We start from the raw sequence: 20,056 nt of genomic DNA, 5'->3' as shown, positions 1-20,056 counted from the left end.
TAGACCACATTCTCTGCTATGGGATCATTGCTACCAAGGTTTAGGCTCACTTTGACAGGATTTTTGATGTCCTAGTCATCCGCGACCAGACCATTCAGCAGAAGATCAATTTTTGGGCCTCTTGGGCCTCTTCTTCCTCTCGTCTCAAGTATCTTTTGGGCCTGGCTCCAGCGCTTATCGCCTGGGAGTTATGTCTAAGTCGAAACGCTTCGCGGTTTGAAGGGGTCAAGATGTCAAGTTGCATGGTAATTGCCCAAGTGTTAAGATGGATGCGGGAAATCGGCCATCTCCTGCGAGCCAGCAAACCACGGTCCTTCAAGGACTCAGTTTCCATGCAGGCTTTGCACCTGGATTGTGGCAAGGGTCCCACTGAAGTAGCTCCTCATATCGTCAAGTGGCAAAAGCCGCTTCTTGGCCGGTTTAAGCTCAATGTCAATGGTTCCTCCCGTGGGAATCCGAGGGAGAGTGGCGGTGGTGGGGTTCTTAGGGACCCCCAAGGCAAGGTCATATTCACCTTTAATAGGTACTACGGCCTCACCTCGAACACGAGTGCAGAGGCCCAGGCAATGTTGGATGGCGTTACTTTATGTAGTAAATTGGGTTTCTCCTGTATCATCATTGAGTCCAACTCTAAAGTAGTGGTGGAAGTGGCAGATGCTCCCGTGTTTCACTGCCCTTGGAGTATCTGGTATAGACTGGGAGCCATCCAACGCCTTCGCTGCAACCTAAACCTAACCTTTAGGCACATTTACCATGAAAGAAATTTAGTGGCTAATGCGTTAGCCAGGTTGGCGTTTGAAGGCTGTGCTAGTTCATTTTAACGCTCTTCGTCAGATTTACCAAGGAGGATAAGAGGCCTTTTGGTCCTAGACAAGGCAGATCTGGGTAATCTACGAGTGTAGTCCCTTTTGGTGCTTTCGGTTTTTTTTTGAATTTTTTTCGATCATTCGTGTGGGCTCAGTGGGGGTCCTTTTCTTTAGCTCCCTGGGTTTTGTCCTCTGTTGTGAGTCCAGTTAAGTGGGTGAGTCGGTATATGATAGGTGTGGCTCCTTTTCTTTTTGTTGGAGCCAACCCGAAAGGTTTTATATCTGTCCTCTTCTTTTGATAAAATTTTCTTTCCAAAAAAAAAAAAAAAAAAACTCAACTTAGAAAAGTTTGACTCGATTCGGCTCGAAAATGGGTTTAAACCGAGTCAAGTTGATTTTTTTTAGCTTGAAAAAATTCCAAGCTGAGTTCAAGCTAGACTACATTTGACTTGACTCAACTCGAAACTTAACTCAAACTTGATTGGATTCAACTCGGATCGAATTCACTTAATATAAATATTTTGTATATATATATATATATATATTAAAAACTCTAAAACCTACACTTGAACTCAGCTCGTAGGCCTAAACTCAAACTCGGATGAAAAAATTGAGCTCAAACTCAGCTTGAGCTACCGACCAAGTTAAGCTGAGCTGCCCTGTTCAACTCAAGGACCAAACCGAGCAAGTTCAAGTTGGGATAGCCTGCCGAGCTGAGCCGAGCTAGGCCAGGCTTGACTCGATTTTATGCACTCTACCAAGGTATCAAAGTATCGCTCTTTTGAACAGTTTTGTGTTGCCCTGCCTGCATGGCGAAAATCAATCCAGGAAGGGGCTCCATGAGGTCCACCATGATGTATGGATTTTATCAACACCATCCATCTATTTTGTCATATCATTTTAGTTTGTAAAGCCAAAACTAAGGTAGATCCAATGATCAAATGGACCACACCACATGAAGCAACATTAATAATCATACCCACCATTGAAAGCTTTGTAGGGCCCACCGTGATGTTTACTTGTCATCCATGATGTTTACTTGTCATCTATGACCTTGATGAAGGGAAAACACAAATATCAGCTTGACCCAAAACTTCAGTGGCTCCCAATAATTTTTTAATAATGAGCGTTGATTCCCTATTATGTGGTCCACTTGAGCCTTAGATCTTACTCATTTTTGGATTTATAACCTAAAATGATATTTCAAAATGAATGGATGGCGTGGATAAAATCCATACATTTTAGTGGACCTTGCGCAGCCCTAAACAGAACTTCTCCCCGACTATGACCTTCATACGCAGGCACTCCTTCCATGTGGGAGTGGATTAGCTGTTACTTGGGTAAGAACTTAACGGGTGTTACCATTATTGTGTGGGGCACACCTTGATGAATGTGTTTCATATCCACGCCTCCTCCCGTCCATTTTTTCAGATCATTTAAGGATTCTGTCCCTAAATTTTAAGTAGATCTAAATCTCAGGAGGATCACACCATTGGAAAAAGTGGTGAATGGCCATTAAAAGATTTTTCTAAGCCACAAAAGTTTTGGATTCTCTTCATCCCATTCTTTTTTACGTTATCAATAAGTTAGATGACAAACATTACAGATATGCTTATAGTGGATCTTGAAAATTTTTAATGGTGAGTATTGGTGCAGTTTTTCGGCAGACCCTTTGTATAGACCTTTGCTAGACCTGTACAAATGTTAAGAAGGACAAAGGAGCCCCTGACTTATACAAGGGATTATCCGATACCTAAGTCAGGATCGAGGTCTTATAAAATAGGGTAGGATCTCCAGAAAAGAGACCAGTCGAGTATTAGGATTTTTATAAACATACCTCAAAAGATGTTTATACATTTATAGGAGAGAGAAGATCCCGTAGTACGAGGATTCTTTCCTGATATCTTGAAGATCTGATATGATTCAGGATCTTCCCGAGATTGTAATTCTCAAGATTGTCGGGATTTGATCTTATCTCTCGAAGATCTTGGGAGAGATCTTCGAGACCTAGCAAGATTCTTTGAATATGTAGTTCGGCTTTAGGTCGAATCCCTAGGCAGGTGCTGAGTTGGGAATGAATGATACTGACTTGATCGATAGATCTGCATTCACCATTTCAACCGTCAAACGAGTCGGAAGGTTCGTGTTTCCTTCATTTGGGTGTTGAGACCTTTTGACCTTGTCAAGGGTACCGTCGATCTATGGCTAATTTGTGACCGATTTATAGCCGGTTTATAGCCAATCTATGACTGATTTGTGACCGATCTATAATCGAGCTATAGTCGATCCGTAATCAACACGTGACTGATTTTTAGGCGATTCATAACCGTCCTTTAATCGACCTATAAATTAGGTCGGTATTTCAGCAACTTGTGTGAGCTTGTAAGCTCTTTCAGTGTCCTTACAATTACATTGACATCTTTGGAGATTGCTTTGTTTCTGGATGTAGAGGCCTTATCAGGCTCGGGTTTTCATGGGCCCGTGTTGGCTTAGTAGAATTAGTCCATTCCATAAACCGACTTATAGATATGTAGATTTTTCCCCTACAGTGAGCATTCAATTACCACTATTTCTTATGGTGTGGTCCACTTAGGATTTGGATGTTCTTAATGTTTGGGACTGCATCCTAAAATGGATAGTAGATTGCCCGTGTAGAGATATCCCTATGCCCGAAGTTGTCTGGGGCCATAGAGATGTTGACAGATCAAAATCGTCCATTCATTTCAAAAGACCAAAATAAGACAGGAATCTAAGAATAGCCACATCCAAAACTTATGTTGGCCATACCACACAAAACGGTGCGGATTGAACACCTGAAGGTGACAAAAGTTTTGCATCAGGATTATATTTGTTCCTACAGTTTATCTGAGTGGTAATAAATCTATGAACGGTTTTGATGGCATATAAACGTCATGGTCAGCTTCAGAAAGGTTTCAATGATGGATGTTGCTGTTTCCATTGTTTTGTTGGTGTGACCCACATGAGATTTGAATCCGTTTGTTTTTTGCAATCTCGGGTGTTTTGGTATTTCAAAACAGATGGACGGAGTAGATTTGTCACAGGCATCTCTGTGGACCCCACACAACCCTGGGCACAGAGATATTTCTATGCTCGGGTCACAGGCAATCGACTCCCCCTAAAATGGACTTAAAAAACCAATGACAAAGTGGATATACAACGTTGTGGCTCCTGCAATAAGGATAACACCCACTAAACTAAACTAGCACTCGTGTAACACTTGATCGAATCCCCCGTAGACGTTGTATACGTGGAATACATTATTTCTGCCTAAACCAAAGCAAAGCGGAGTGCGTTGTGTACCACGCTACTGACATGGTGGTGTGTCGACGACACAAGTTCTGTGGCCCCGCCATGTTTTATATGTTTGATTGACATTATCCATCCATGATGTGTATTAGCCATTCAATTTGTTTATAAGGTCACAAAGACCTGGAAAAAACAAATACTTGACCCCAATAAATTTTGTATGGTAGACTTCCAATATTCATTGCTTTTTATGGTGTGATCCAATTGAACTTTGCATCGAGTCCTAAAACGATTTTGTCAAATGGATGCAGGATTTGGATATAATACATACATCATACTTGACCTATAAAACTTGACGATGTCAACATAATATGGAGATGTCGGTGGCGTAAGGCCCGCTTCCAACTAAACCCACTAAATTGTGGGACCCACTGATTCCAACTCAAACCCCAAATCATTGGTTGAACAATCCTAACCTTTGATTCCTAGGCAATTGTTTAGTGAAATTGGACCATAGAAGTTTCATCAAACATGGTTTAAGTTTTGGTTCATTTAGCATCTAAAACGAGTTTCATTTTTTGAACTGTTTAAGTTGACTTGCTGGCACACCACATAAACAATTTCAGGGCCTATTTGGACAGCAGTATTAAGTTGTATTAAATGAAATTGCATTACTGATCCGACTTGAAAATTAAAAATGACATGTTTGAAAGGAGTGTGGGATGAGATTAAAATTAACTTTGTATACTTTGGAAAGTGAGCCTTGTGTTGGAATGTGTGGAATGGGTTTACTAATTTCTTAGATGATGGATTTTTGTTTCATCATGTTCAATCCAATTGTAATTTGAAAGTAAATCCTTGAGATTTATTTTTTAATGCCTACATTCCAGATGTAGTATTAGAAAACATGGCTAATCCAGATACCATACCTTACACATGCATTTATCGTAACTTCTAGAATTACATCCACCTTAATCCCACGTAATACAACTGGGCAAACACGCCGGGGGTGATATTCTAAGTGCCTGTTTATCATCGCTGACGGAAGAGCTTGCCGGAGAAGGTGCTGCCGTATGGTTGCCGGAAATCGGAGAGAGAGAGAATCCCAAAATTTTGTCAAAAAATAAAATAAAATGACCGTTTGATGGAATCCATTTCCTTAAATTTTGCGACCAATGTTTAAAAGGGGAAAATTGATTACTTTGCGAATCCATTTCCCACCCTTTTTCTCAAAAACCAGACATAAATTCATTCCCTCGCTATAATCCATTTCCCGGAGCCTTGATTCCCAGTAGTGGTTTGAATTATCACCCGAAAGCAAGTGTCTTCCTTGTTTTGAATTAATTCCTCTTCCTTGAACTCAACCTCTACAGTCTTCCCTGTTTTGGTAGTTGTCTTTGTTCATTTCATGCAACGTTTGTCACTATTTGATAATTGGCTTCTGCAAGTTAAGACCTTTTTTCTTCATTTTCTTTTTTGAAAAAGGTCTTGTTTAGGGGTCTGATAACTCTTCACACCAAGAAAATCCTATATCCATACTTATGATTTCGATAGATAAGAACCAGTTCGTATGGTCCTGTTTGCAGATCCCTCAAAAATCAATCAGCTCTAAAAGCTCCTCATCATCTTATTTTTAGGGTGGATAGTAATAATAGCAGCGAGAAATCTAGATTCCTAACGTCCCAGAAATACGCATCATCTTTTCTATTGATAAAATCAGGATTTATTGCAAGACAGAAAATAAGAATACAAGGCCACCTTACTGACACCTCTGCAGCAGGGTCGACTTGCACATACAGAAATGGGCAGGTCGACTCCTCAAATGCTGTTTTCATCACCAAGTGAAAGAAAAAGTTCATCTCGCAGGTCAAATCGAAATCCGACCCTCGGCGAGCCAATAATTTTCAATACAAAGCATTCCTTCATTTACCTGGACATTCTGTAAGTATATTTACCCTTTCACCATCAACCATATGTTTTCGATATATCCAAAATCCTTACAGTAATTTTTGGTTGCTCCTCTTTGCTGTACATGATCTGATTTATCTTAGATATGCTTCCTTTCTCCTCAAGCCAATCTCATAACAGAAGGGCAGGACTCAAAACCTATCATTCGAACTGTGGCTGACCTGTACAAATTGATGAGTGCAAGAGAATGTCTCAGATCCCATGAAGTGCAAATCGTAATGCTTGATAAGCTATGTAAGATGTCATCTACTTGAACATGCTATAGGTTAGCCTCTCAATCTGTCAATTAAATCCTGCTAATTTTATAATATGTGTACTGATTTTATACTATATCAATTTAAATGAGGACGTGCTTCTACAGTTTACATTACATTAAGAAAAGCATCCGTAACAATGCATTTTCAATTTATTCCTGGCAATGACCACCAGGATACAAGAGGCAATATTCAGAGTATACTACGAAACACTAGCTGATAAGGCAGTTTACAAACCTTCAAAAGATTTCCATACTCTGAACGAGCACACCCTCGTCATCCCATTGCATATCCTTAACTTTGGAATGTGGATCCTTTCCAATTAATTGAAGAGGCACGTCTAGCTGCGGAGGTGTCTGCAAATAAATTAAGATGACTGCTCAGGAATTCTTATACAGAACCATGCATAAAAAATTCAGATTGATACTTAAGGGGAAAAAAAAAGAAGCCAAGTTTATTGGTATTCATTGACTCAGCGAGTGAAATTCATAAGCTAGGAGACATTGTGGCCTTGTCTTTGACCATAGCTGCATGTAGACAGCATCTGCTGATCAGGAAAGCTTCTTGGCAGGAAAGTATTATATCCGGAGTGTATGGCTCCTGGTGTGTGTATTATGCAAGACAATAGCAGTTTACATGATTCGCACCCGAAAGGCTTTTAAAAACTAAGAACAAATTAAAAGTGTTGTCTCACATTCAGAACATTTTTATTTTTATCTTTTCCAATTTCAACTCTAGACCAACATCATTTCATAAAAAAGTAGCTTAACTTGCATTCCACATCTTATGGGAAGAGAAGAAATTGAGCTACTGACTGAGACTGTTGGGTGCAAGGCTGGGTCTTTTCCAACATGCGATCTGGTGCTGATCCCTCTTTGTATTAGCAAGCCGGCTAAGCATCTATGGGACAGAGTGGTGGAAAGATTTGAGAGGATGTTGGTAGGACAGCAGGAGCGATACCTGTCTTTGGATGGTCGGATCACCATTATCAAAGCAGCTCTATCCAATCTCCCTATCTACTTCATGTCGCTGTTTAGATGTTTGAAAGCAGTCGTAGTTCATTTAGAGAAGCTCAACCGTAATTTCTTGTGCGGTGATTCTCCAGACAAGAAAAGGTTCCATCTGTTGGAGTGGGGGGAGGTATGCAAGCCTTATGACGAAGGAGGTGGTTCTAACATCCGATCCTTGGATACAACGAATTTGGCTCTCCTGGGTAAATGGTGGTGGAGATTTGGGGTGGAGAGTGAGTCTCTTTGGACAAAGGTAATTCCGTAATTGTAGGCAAGTATGGGTGCACGGAAGGAGGTTGGTGGACGAGGGAGTCTTCTTTATACAAGGCGTCAGCAGCGTGGAAAGGCATTTATAGTGTGAGGGCTGATTTCAAAGATGGGGTTGGCCTCTCTTTGGGTGATGGGAGCAGAATCTGATTTTGGGATGATATTTGGTGGGGAGATACGCCTCTACATGTTAGGTTCCCAAAGATTGCTAACCTAGCCCCGGACCACAACATAACAGTTGACAAGTGCTTTGATTGTTGTGGTGGGCCGGTGGTTTGGGCTCCGCCTTGTCGTCAGTATCTCTGGGATGGCAAGATTGGTGAATATATTGAGCTTCTTTAGTGCTTGCATCTTTGTATGCCAATGGAAGATGACGGTGACAGTCTAGTGTAGCATAAGGATAAATCTGGGCCCTTCTCGGTCAAATCTTTATACCTTTCGTTTTTGAGTGGTGGTTCAAGTTCGGGGAAGTTGTGCCATGTTTAGCGTTATGGTGCCCCTCCAAAGATTGGTGCTTTTGGTTGGCTAGTGGGAAGGAAAAGAGTCCTCACAATCAACAACCTCAAAAACAGTCCAAGATTATTCCAAACATGTGGCCAATGTGCACGTCCGACACCGAATCCGTTATCCATCTGTTTATTCATTGCCCGTTCGCCAATAATGTTTGGTCCTCTTATCTTAGGGAGATTCAACCTGTCCTGGGTCATGTCGCTCGAAATGGAAGATCTCTTCTCGACTTGGCATGGCATGGTCCTCGGTAGGAAGGAAGAATCGGAACTTATGGAGACTTTGCTTGCTAGCCGGTTTGTGGTCTATTTGGGCGGAAAGGAATGGGAGATGCTTTCGTGATGAAAGTAAAAGTGTAGGGTGGGTCTCTAGCCATCTTTGGCCTCTTGTTATTGAATGGGCAAGGAACAAGGGATGAGCGGTTACATTGTAAAATTTTGGTTTTTTTTTTTCTTTTGCTTTGCTTGTGTTCTTCTCTTGGTGCTATCTCAGCACCCTTTGCAATGAAATTACTCTGTTATCTTTCAAAAAAAAAAAAAAAAACACTTGCGTTCCACGTGACCTAAGAAAGTAGGTTTTCAGAAAGGATAGTACACAATGTCGACGGCTTTCTGAATCAACCAGGTTGGACAATCCAAGTAACGAGTCCAGGCTCCTTTTTTTTTTTTTTTCTTTCAGAAACTAGTGGACCCAGTTGATTTATTTTAAAAAATCATTGATATTATTAAATTGACCAATGTGAGCTCTGAAATGGAAGATCAATTTCTGAATTGAGTACAAGCTTTTAAAATTAACACCGCTAGCAAAAGGAAACACAGAATAAACTGATCCAGATTCTTTTCTGCATTAAAAGATGGAGAGAAAAGTTACCATGCAACGAATAAGGGGCCAACTGATCCCACGGAAGAAGGGATGTTGCTTGATTTCGTTGGCACCTCCGTTCGACCCCAAACGGTTTGCAGGATCTCTATGTAACAGTCCATGGATTAACTGCCTGGCTGTGAGGCTCACCTGCAAAGCACACAATGTAAACTTGTTTGATATTTTACAAGGGAACTTCATATAAAATGGTAGTAGACACGTTGTCACAAATATCAGATGGGAAAAGAACTGCCTTTTTTTGGGTATTATTGCATGCTATAGTACATACATACATACATACATACATATGTGTGTGTGTGTGTGTGTACACACACACACGTGGCCCGTGGTGATGCATATGGGGCTGGTTAGTCCTGGACAATGTTTTAAATATCATTATCACGTAATGTATCGCTGTTGTTGGGAAACATGGGAACATTGGGAAATTGGTCGAATTTTTCATGGAAACTTTGAGGATTGTTGAAAAAGATATCAATACACACTTAGAAATCAAAACATTACAGAAAAAAAGTGCACATAATAGGGTTTTCCTTTGTATGGGGTCCTAATACATGCACCGTCCAACTGAACTGATGCAAGTATATTCAAAGTCATAGTCATATAATTTACAAACTGAAGAAGACATGTATGGTAACACAAGCAATACATTCAAAAGCAAAAGAAGAATCACTAGATCAGGTTACATACATGTTTGCTTTTGTATCTAGATACAAAGATTGCAACTGATTTGCGAGAAATTGAGAAATTTTGATTTTTCTCAATTTTCCGCAACTTGCCCCACTCCCCCAAATTTCAAAATCAAAGCTCCTAATTCATATTTTTCATAGAAAATATGAAGAATCATGGATTCGTAACCATTTGAAACTGATTTAATGTGATTTATAGCACACCACAAAAAGGATCAAAAATAAAAAAATGCTCACTGGATCGAATAGGTGGGATATATCAGCACTACCTATGCATTTCATATCGGACATGTGGGATACAAGATATATCGTGCAATACATTGGCCGAGATCGTCGATATTTAAAACATTTGTCCTGGATGCATCTGTTTCTTGACAGGAATTTAATTTTAAGTTCTGTATGTCTAGTAGATAAAAACATTGTTGTATTTGGAGGATCATATACCAGAAGATCAGCTCAATCTGGTAATCATGGTAGTTATATTTGAGTTGAATCATTTAACTAGATCATAAATGGTTTTTGTTATTATTTTACATAATTAATAAAAATTTCAAATGCTTGAGGTCGAAGAAGAAATTGATAGCCAAACCAGTATATTCTAATGTCCCATGTCAAACTTTAGTTCATTGCATGACATTTCTATTTAGTAATTTAACTAATAAACAATATAGAAAATCCAGAATAATCAAATATGGGAAAGAAAAAGACCACATCATACTATAGTTTGGTAGCAAAGTAGTACTTATCCTCTTACCGGGATGCTACTAGGAAAAGTGAGGTCTTTGTGCAGAATGTTGGCAAACGTCTTCTGCCTATTCTTTCCCCTGAAAGGTGTACGGCCATAAAGCATCTCGTACAGCAAAATCCCTACATTCCAAGCATAAATGAAGGTCTGGGCCAAACAAATACAGATAAGCTAAACTAAAATCTTATAAATGAAGAGCCTCTAGACTGCAGCAAACACAGACCACTTCATTTCTCAAACCTTGACAAAGTGGATTTGTTTCAAATTTAGAAGCATCTGATGAACGAGTTTGTCATGTTTCATGGAGCTAATGTATGGTCATGTATCATGAAGGTAATTATAATTAATAAACTAAGACATTATCAGTTAAATGTCATTAAATGGCCTCTTTTTTTATTTTCTAAGTAATTAATGGTCACTTGAAACCGATATATGGACAACAAGAGAATCATAATCTTAACATTTCTCCACCATAATATGATATACCGTTAAAAAATTAAAAGTTACCCACCTAGTTTAAGATACATGGAATGTGAGGTGGACTACTTACAGTCGGTATCAAATGCAAAAGACGTACCTATAAACATGGTTAGTTGTAGAATCGTGAACTAGTGTAGCCAGATTTGGTGCCTCTAGCGTAAACCATGACATTTTATAAAATATTATGTGTAGGTACTTCAATTATACTGACGTCCATGTATGTGGGTGTGTCCAAGCATGCATATAAGCACATAAGGAGCAATACCTTCTTATCCTTTTTCAGTATTTCAAGACCATTTTAACTGTCACATGCATGTCAATGGCCCTGAAAGTTCTATGTTGTTTATGTCTCAGTTCAACTTTGAAGCATTTTAATCAACCATGCCGTCTCATACTATAGGACTGTTGAAAGATGAGGAATGGATCCAAGTGTCTGAATGTACATATTTAGGCATCAGTTCCTCTGATTCTTTTCATGTACTGAAAATCAACTTCATCATCCAAAGTTCCCAAGTCTAAAGACGTAGCAGATACATTGAACTTAGGTTTCTGGATAGGATGCGATGCCCAGATATTGCTGTGCATGCATACCATGACACAGGAAAAGTAGATGAGGACTCATTTTCCAATACGCTAGCAACATGTATGTACACATGTTACTCATCTATCACATGTAAACAATATCAAGACCATGGGATGTTTTCTGTAGCCATCAAAGTACATGAAATATACATCTAAACTCTGACCATACAGTATTGTATCTGCATATATACTTTTCCTAATTTAATTCACCATGTATAAATTCTTGCTTTTGGGTCTTTTGGTACAAATGTCAATTATTAGCACAACATTCGATAACAAAGACAATCTCCAACATTTGTTAGAGCTAGTGTTTATGCTTTTCCAGCAGTTCAATTTGGAGCTATGTTGTCCCAGACATCCAGAAAACTATAAACTTGAGAGGTGTTTAATTGAGGCATTTATTGGTGCTATTTGCTTGTGCTGTCCAATTTTGGGCCTGCAGGAAAAGAATTATTTTTGAAGAAAATGATTTTTTGAAGCATTTTTAAGAGGTGAAAGTTTTTGAGGCCTCTCTTATAAGTGAAAGTTTTTAACGATACCCTTGTTAAGTTACAAAGTAAAATACACATGCATTTGAGCCATCTGCCGCAATATCTAAATACTAAGGCAGACTAGTATGATGGGCATCGTGTGACAAATTGTATGTTCTGTATGGAAGACAAGAAAAGAGTAGCATTAGTGTCACATTATTGTTCTCTTAGCGAATGCATGTCGATGTGTTTTTTATCCTTCTCAATCAACAAATGGAAGAGCTTTAAGTTAAATTTTTATCTGCATTGAAGCTCGTATTCGTGAAGCAGCGACAAGCAGACAACAAATGAAATGTATGTAGCAATGTGCTTGCATATGACAAAATTCTTACCAAGAGCCCACCAATCAATGGCACTACTGTGGCCTGCACCAGTTATAATTTCCTGAAATGGAGGGATGCATAAGAATTATGAAAGGGCACAATAGTGCACAAATGGTAAAAAGTATGAAACTGCAACTGGTTTCTAGACATTTCACTTTCCTATCAACTGCATTTTGTATCACTCATAACTAGGACAGTTATGAAATGTTGCTAGGATAGCAGGTTTTCTTTCATTTGAAATTAGCACTCATGTGCAACCTGTGAGGATCATAAATTAGGTGATTGATAGACTGAGGGGCAGTGCTGTTGTTCTCAAGGAGTTTCAGGTGTATGGGAAAGTTGATTATCTGGGGGAGTGGAATGTTTTTTTATTGTAATTTGGTAGCCTAAATGTTCGCATCTCATAGAGAGTAGTTTCACCCGCTTTTGGCATTGTCTTTTAATAAACGCTTTTCTCGATTAAAAAAAAAAGCGATAGATATCAAATCTCTTCAGACATGTAAGTTACGAAATACAAATCACATTCTAAAATTAAATGTTGAGGGCTTTCATTAAGTTGAGGGATAGCTAATTGAAGTAGACTTCCGAATGGTTTTTTAAAAAAAGGACAAAAGTCTGTCCAAAGGAGCATGATTTTCATCTCATGCAATTCTTTAAAGAAAAGTAAACAATTGTGATACCACAGCTCTCTGTCAGATACTTTTTTCATTATCTTTACTTCTTGAAACTTGTTTGTGTTAATGTATTTGCCAAGTAAACTAATAATAAATTGCACATCAACAGTTCCCACAGACATTTTTTGCACGAAACCTTGTGTAAAAGATAAAATTCGAGTATAGTTGGAAGAGTTAAGAATAAAATAAGCATCATACCGGAGCAATGTACTCCTCTGTTCCAACAAATGAATTTGATTGTGTCACTGGTTCAGCAACAAAAGATGGAGGTGGTTGAGTTTTAGATTTTCTTCTCTTTGTAGGCATCGCAGGCTTTATAACCTGCATATAGAAAAAGTTATCAAGCAGCATTTACACATGAATTCCATATATTTTTATTGAACCCATACTAGTACTATGACCTTTTACCTAATGCATGTCTGTCAATAACAACAAATTTATTTTAAAGAAGCAGTATTCTGTGTATCTAACATTCTAAATTTCTTTTAAAACCGTGTGGAGGATATGTGTAGACTTATACTGTTATACATGAAATCAAATCTTAGTACATTCTTGAAGCTTAAAATTGCACCAGAAATCACTGATTATATAGGCAAACCGACATTCTTTAGAGAAGGAAGAAAGAACCAGTTTTCATGATTTTATACTGGATTACATTTATGAGAAACCATCCAATCCTGTAAGAACTACTGGTTCAATAAGTCAACTTTAAATTGAGTTTATATTCATTGTGGTTGTGATTCTTAGGGTATTTAATAGGCATCTCCAAATGGTCTCATAATGTGTCACCCAATTCATGGTTGATAGAAAACAATGGTTCCCTTCAATGAACTAAGATTACTGTCTTATGAGACACCAGGAGAACATAAGTTCATGGTCCATAATAACTATACAACATAGGCGTAGCATTGTTTCTATAACATGGAGATGGGCAAATGGTACAAACCTGATCAAATATATCCATCACTATAAACCCACCCTCTAGTTTTAATTTCCAAGCCCACCAATAACCATTGCTAAATTAATGGGTCCCACTGTCATTAAAATGGTTATTGTTCAGTGTTAACTATGAAGTGGCACATACCCTGAATCACACTGATTGGATGATTCTCACCATACAACTGGTGACTGTCAAATCGAAAATTGGTAAGAAAGCTGCCAGTGGTCCAAAATTGCATTGTTCATCCTCAATGGGGCCCATGATTTGGATGGTCTAAAATCTAGATTGAAATACATTAGCCATGGAGACGTAGGATTAGTTGATACACGTGTACAGGCATTTGGTTCTATTAATCATGTTAGCCAGCATGAGTCTATCCACATGTGTGCGCACGGATGCATGCAGGCGTGCACACACTCAAGTTTGGTTCTATTAATCATGTTAATGGCCCTGAGTCTTATGTTTGAACACACAAAAACATGTTTGCGCTTAATTTGTTTTGAAAGATTAAAATACTTATATTTGATTCCATTAATCATGTTAATGGCCATGGGTCTATGCATGTAGTGCTACTGGCCATGAGTCTCTGCACACATGCACAGATACACACATTGAAGTATTAAATTTAAGGTTAAAATTGTTAAATTTAAGATTAAAATTATGTTTGGTTCAATTAATCATGTTAATGGTGATGAGTCTATGCTTCTAAATTCACCTGTTCCCAGATCTGAATTGTAAAATAAATGAATGGTTGAACTTCAGAACCAAATGTAGTTTTGTACACATTACTACTATATTTATCATTGTTGCCTTGTGTTCCTCATATTAACTTTTTAAATGAGTTAAACCTGCTAAAAGACTATCCATGTGCTAATCTAATCCTTTCAGAGGTTGGCGTGTCTAAATACCAGAACCTCTGCAGTACACAAACTGCATAACCATGAGTCGGTAACATCAACTGAAACTACATTGATAAGCCCTGCATGTCTGAAACTCGAGCCTTTATGGTACCTTGAGTCTTGATAGTGAAGAACCCTCTGATGGAACTAGAAGACTAGAGAAATCCAATCGACATACTTAAGAGATTTGAGCATTAAAACCACCAATAGTGTCAAGGAAATCACACTCAAGAATCAGATTTCAATAGATAATCACCCACCAAATCTGCTACCAGATAAAGATAATCAAATAAAGCCATCTTAAGGCTCACAAGCTTGGCTCTTCGTTTCCAATCAAATAAAAGAGGAAAAAAAAAATAATGAAAAAGAACCAAAATAGAGATCCTGTTGGCCAACCCTCTTGAGAACGACTAATAAGGACTCTTTCCTGTGGGTGTGGAATCTCTGTGCACAAAACCCATGCATATGGGCCTTTTTGTTTACAACTTTTATGAAGGCTTGTAAAGCTATATGGTTGACACAAATCCCTCTTAATCCCTATGGTTGCATAAGAACTCCAAATTGGAACCTAATTCTCTATCATCTAGCCTGTTGGGGCTTAGTTACTACATACAGGCAAATATACTATAAAAAATATTATGCATATGGAACTGTTGCAGCATTGTATACATAACTATGTGGCTCCAAAAGCTGTGCAGTAGGTGTATTTTTCTTAAAATATCATAGGTTTGAGATATCAGCCAATTGAATTGAAGGGACTGAAAGTCTGAATCCTCTTAAATTACTTCATACATCATGTGCATGGTTTGGTCAAATACGTCACATTGCATTTGAGGGAATTTAGGAGTAGCACCAATAAGTAACAAGATGAGGGAAAGTAGACTTGCATGGTTTGGTCATGTGCAACAGAGACAAAGAACTGTGTTGTTTAGGAGTGAGTTGGTACAAGTTGAAGGCTCCAAAAGGACAATGATGCAAGATGCATGAATGTGGTTAAATAATCAATTGAGATCAATCAGAGATTTAATCTAAATAATTAAATTTTACAAATTATGCTAAATCATCACACATATCATGAATCAAGCATTTGATTATGAGAATTTCAGGCTACATGTAATAACTACACATTGTATGACCATCAAAACATTAATTGATAGGATCTTATGGATGTAGAAACATCCAATTAGCATAGGAACTAATTTACCTTCAAGGGGAAGCTAATACTAGTTAGGGTTTGCTCAATTTGGGTTTAGGTTAACCTAAGGTTCATGGGATTTAGGGGAAAACTGAAATTAGGTTTAGATTGTTTGGTTGCCTAAAGGATTTGGGGTTTTCAAGTCTTAATTGATATGAATTGAAGAATCGAAGGGTTGGGTGTTTGGGATTTTAGGCCAATTAGGGTAATTAGGAACCTACGGTTTAGACGATTCAGGAAAATTGGGAATTTGGGGATCTAGGGTTTGGATTAAGGTTAAGGTAAGGAATTCAAGGGATTTTTATGCAGAAACAAAAAGGGAACAAGAGAGGTGTAGGGCTGACCATACAGCCAGCTATGGTGGCTTACACGTGTGGCAGTACAGTCACATGTGTGGACTGTTTTGGCTAGGGTTTGATGGTTTCAAGGTTCGGGTTTGGCTGGGATTAATGAGGATGATGAAAGGAAGAAGGCAGGGATTCGGATGGGTATAGATCAAAAGGGAAGAGGAAAGAGATGAAAGTTTGAGAATACCACTTTGGACAGAGAAGAGAGAAGATGGAAAATAAAAGGAAGCCTCACACTTGGGTTGAAGAGGAATGGCTTCACATCAAACCTACTATCCAAATCACTTGGAAGCAATCTTCAAGTCACATGAAGAAAAAGAGAATTAGGGAGTTTTTTTTTTTTTTTTTTTTAATGAAATTATAGCATGGAGTGTGTGTGTGTGTGTGTGTGTGTGTGTGTGTGTGTGTGTGTGTGTGATCAACACTAGCTCTAGACCTCTTTGACAAGATATGAAATCTAAACTAGTAAAGGAGAGAGCGTAGCATACTTGTGGCGTACAGGATGTCAGAAATGACAGATCAAAGTCAGTCAATACAACATGCCCATCTTTTTGTAGTAAAATGTTTTCAGGCTTCAGGTCCCGGTAGATTATTCCTGTATCCAAAAACACAGAGAAACACAATCATGATTCATGAGCCTGTCAGTCAAGCTGCCAAAGCCTCATGAGGTTGAGAGTGCACACTAAAAGAGAAGGCACATGTCTCAATCATATGAACCTTTTCACTGATGCAAAAGAGAAACCAAAGCCAACATCTTAAATTATTAAAAGACAACTATCAACTTTGTGGCCCATGAAAATAAACCACGAGAGAAATTAGGATATAAGTTCATTTACAATATTTCTACTTCATTTTAAAGACTCCATAAAGTTTTGTTAGATCATAATCCATATGGTGTCTTAAAGTTTCCCCAAATGTGTTGTGGGCATCAAGAAAATATTCTCAGTGTCCTAAAAATCATGACAGATTCCTTGTTGGAAACAGTCAATTAACTAACTTTTGGAATGACTCCTGGCTAGGGGATAATAGCCTCTTTGACCGTTTTGGTGTACAGGCTGTCTAGGATCTTGGATTGGATGCAAACATCCCAGTTAGCACTTTCATCCATGATACCGAATGGCGGTTTCCGTACCCGAACTCTCCAACTTTGGCCAGAATTTTTTAGGAAATTAGAAGCCATTGTATTGTTCCAGTTGATAATGAAATATTTGGACTGTTTGACCCAAGGGCTTTCTTTCTTTCGCCTCAGCCCTAAGAGCTAGCAGAATCGCCGTTTTGGACCCCCTGTGGATTGATCTTGTTTGGTTTAAAGGGTCCATTCCTAGGTATTGCATGGATGATTTTTCTGGGGTGCCGGAAAACTGAGGATATGCTCTACAACTTCAATATTATAGATAACAATAAACGCATCTTTTGCCTCCGTAGAAATGAAGCAATTGAGCATCCGTTTCTTTTTGTGAGTTTAACCATTGGATTTGGGAAAAAAAAATCACTCATTCTCTATTCCTTTCAATACCTTTTCCTCTTTTTTCCAATCGGTTAAATATCTTGTGGATAGCTCTACTAACCAAGTTTCTGAATCCATGTCCAAACTTGCATTCCTGGCCCTTGCTTGGTATCTTTGGAGGGAAAGAAATAATCACCTATTTAATTCTAAGTCTCTTACTAAAGAAGTTATCTTTAGGCATATTATTTCAGATATGCGAGCTAGAGTCATTTACCTTTTTGGCCCTTCCATGGCAGCCAAAGCATCTCAATCTACTTCTATGACTTGGTACCTTCCTACTTTTTTCGTTATTAGTCATCCTCCAGCCCCTTTGAGTACTATTCCTATGGTAGCTAGGCCACAATGGTCTCTGACTTGGGCAGAAATAATAAATGATCATAGAGTTGGCCTTCTTTGCTTTCCCCCTTCCTCTAGAGCCATATAGGGAATCATCTCTGTAGTGGCAATGTAGGGGCCAAGGGATAAAAGCTTCCAAATCCTTTTCATGGGCACTCCTAGACTAATTTCTGTTTTTATTGCAGGTGCGTCTATCCAAGTCCAAAATGGAGAGTGTGTGTCTGTTGTTTCCAATCCTGCATCCTCGTCATGGGTGATGTGCTTGCATGCTTGTGGGACTCATACCTTCATCTCCATATACCAGTGCCAAGCTAGCATGATCTCAAAGCATCACAAATGCCTCATCCTAAGGCTAGCCAATGCTCCTTTGGCCTCCTCTTGGCACCTTATTGCTGTGAATGAGTTAGCTCTTTATTTTTAATCTGGCCCAAGGTATGGGCTTTTCCTCCTCTTTTCTCTACTCTCCTCCTCCCTGCCCTGGCCCGAGTCTTGGTCTACCTTCTCTTCTTTTTTCCTTTTTTCTTAGGGTTTTCCCCTTCTTAGCATGTATTCCTTTCGGGCTTTGTCATGAGTAAGTAATAAGAGAGTTCTTTCTTCTTGCTCCCCCCCCCCCCCCCCCCCCCAATGGAAAAGAGAAGGTATGAGTCTTCACTGAAACAAAATTCTCATTTTCCATATGAAGGCTGAGAAAACAGGAGTTATATTATAGTAATTGGATCATGTAACTTACTACAACATAGTATAACAACTGCTGAGTTGCTGACAGAGGATAATATCATCACTATCACAACATCATAGTGTGAAAATTGGGGTCGACAAGTATTCAACCATCGTCATCATCATCTAAACCTGATCTCAACTAATTGGGGTCGGCTACACAAATCCTATTCAGTTAAATCATCATCAAATCACGTCCACCCACATCCGTTTGAGCCTTCCCCTTGCCTTTTAGAGCCATGAGCTTGAAATATTGATTTGTTTGGATTCACGAGAGCAAGATGTGCCCAAAGTTTGACTCCAGCTGCCAACCTGCCACAACCCCCCTCCTTTTTCTAGGCTTGGGAGTGGCAATGAGAGTGCAAATGAAGATAATAAGAAATGAAGACGACACTGTGTAGTCAAGATTTGGTCCAATCATCCTGAAGTGTCAAGATTTTGGTCTGTTTAACCAAAAATCCTAGGAGGATACGATAAGCAGTAAGTCACTTTGGGTTAAAGGTTATCTGATCCAGTGAACTTGTAGAATATATGTTAAAGTTGAGCAACTTAACATAGAAATGGAAGTTCATGTACCTAACAAATGTGACAAGCATCCTGAGCACTAACTGGAAATAAATGAGATGAGAAATAGGCAATATTTTCCGATTCCAATATCCAGTGATAGTGAAATAGGAAAGCATGTTATATTTTGCAGAAATAGCCCCTTCCATGCGATCACTTGTGCCATAATAGAAATGGTAACAGCCAATATCTGCTCATCTGTCATCCTCCATAGAAGTTGTAAAATGTCTAAACTCAAGTAGAAAAGACATGTAAAAAGATGATGGGCATGCTTACTTTGATCAGGGTAGTTTACATGTTAGAACATTTGTTTTACCTTTTCCAGGTCTACAAGGTACAATTTCAGGCAGTAGAACATAATAAAATAAAATAAAAATAGCTTTAAAACTAACCCCAAAACAAGTTCTGAGGTGATGGTAAGTACCTAGACAATGAAGATATTCCAAACCAACAACAACTTCCGCTGCATAGAACCTGGAAAAAAGTAAATTGGGTCGAGATTGAAGTTGACACAATGGAGCAGGTAATAAGAGTAAAAGACACATTGAGAATCTTATTAACAAAATGAGA

The 20,056-nt window shown here is 38.7% G+C and overlaps 1 protein-coding gene across 4 annotated transcripts in view; it reads right to left on the bottom strand.

The window, feature by feature from the left end:
• Positions 1-5,753: 5,753 nt before the first annotated feature.
• The window catches only part of LOC131222301 (phototropin-2-like), a 52,027-nt gene continuing 37,724 nt past the window's right edge, over positions 5,754-20,056 (bottom strand). For 3 of the 4 annotated variants that reach the window (XM_058217325.1, XM_058217324.1, XM_058217326.1), the window contains exons 17-24: positions 19,911-19,960; positions 16,851-16,957; positions 13,180-13,302; positions 12,317-12,368; positions 10,402-10,514; positions 8,950-9,090; positions 6,533-6,651; positions 5,754-6,202 (exon numbers count right to left, since the gene is read on the bottom strand). In XM_058217325.1, coding sequence (XP_058073308.1) covers positions 6,535-6,651; positions 8,950-9,090; positions 10,402-10,514; positions 12,317-12,368; positions 13,180-13,302; positions 16,851-16,957; positions 19,911-19,960 — 703 coding nt within the window. In that variant the 3' untranslated portion in view covers positions 5,754-6,202; positions 6,533-6,534. Of the gene's footprint in view, positions 6,203-6,532; positions 6,652-8,949; positions 9,091-10,401; positions 10,515-12,316; positions 12,369-13,179; positions 13,303-16,850; positions 16,958-19,910; positions 19,961-20,056 lie in introns of those variants that run through there. The other variant, XM_058217327.1, reaches the window with a different exon arrangement.

This window comes from Magnolia sinica, chromosome 13 (assembly GCF_029962835.1).
Source record: "Magnolia sinica isolate HGM2019 chromosome 13, MsV1, whole genome shotgun sequence".
NCBI lineage: Eukaryota > Viridiplantae > Streptophyta > Magnoliopsida > Magnoliales > Magnoliaceae > Magnolia > Magnolia sinica.
The sequence above is the reverse complement of the archived record's forward strand: the minus strand, read 5'-3'. Positions and strand labels throughout refer to the sequence as shown.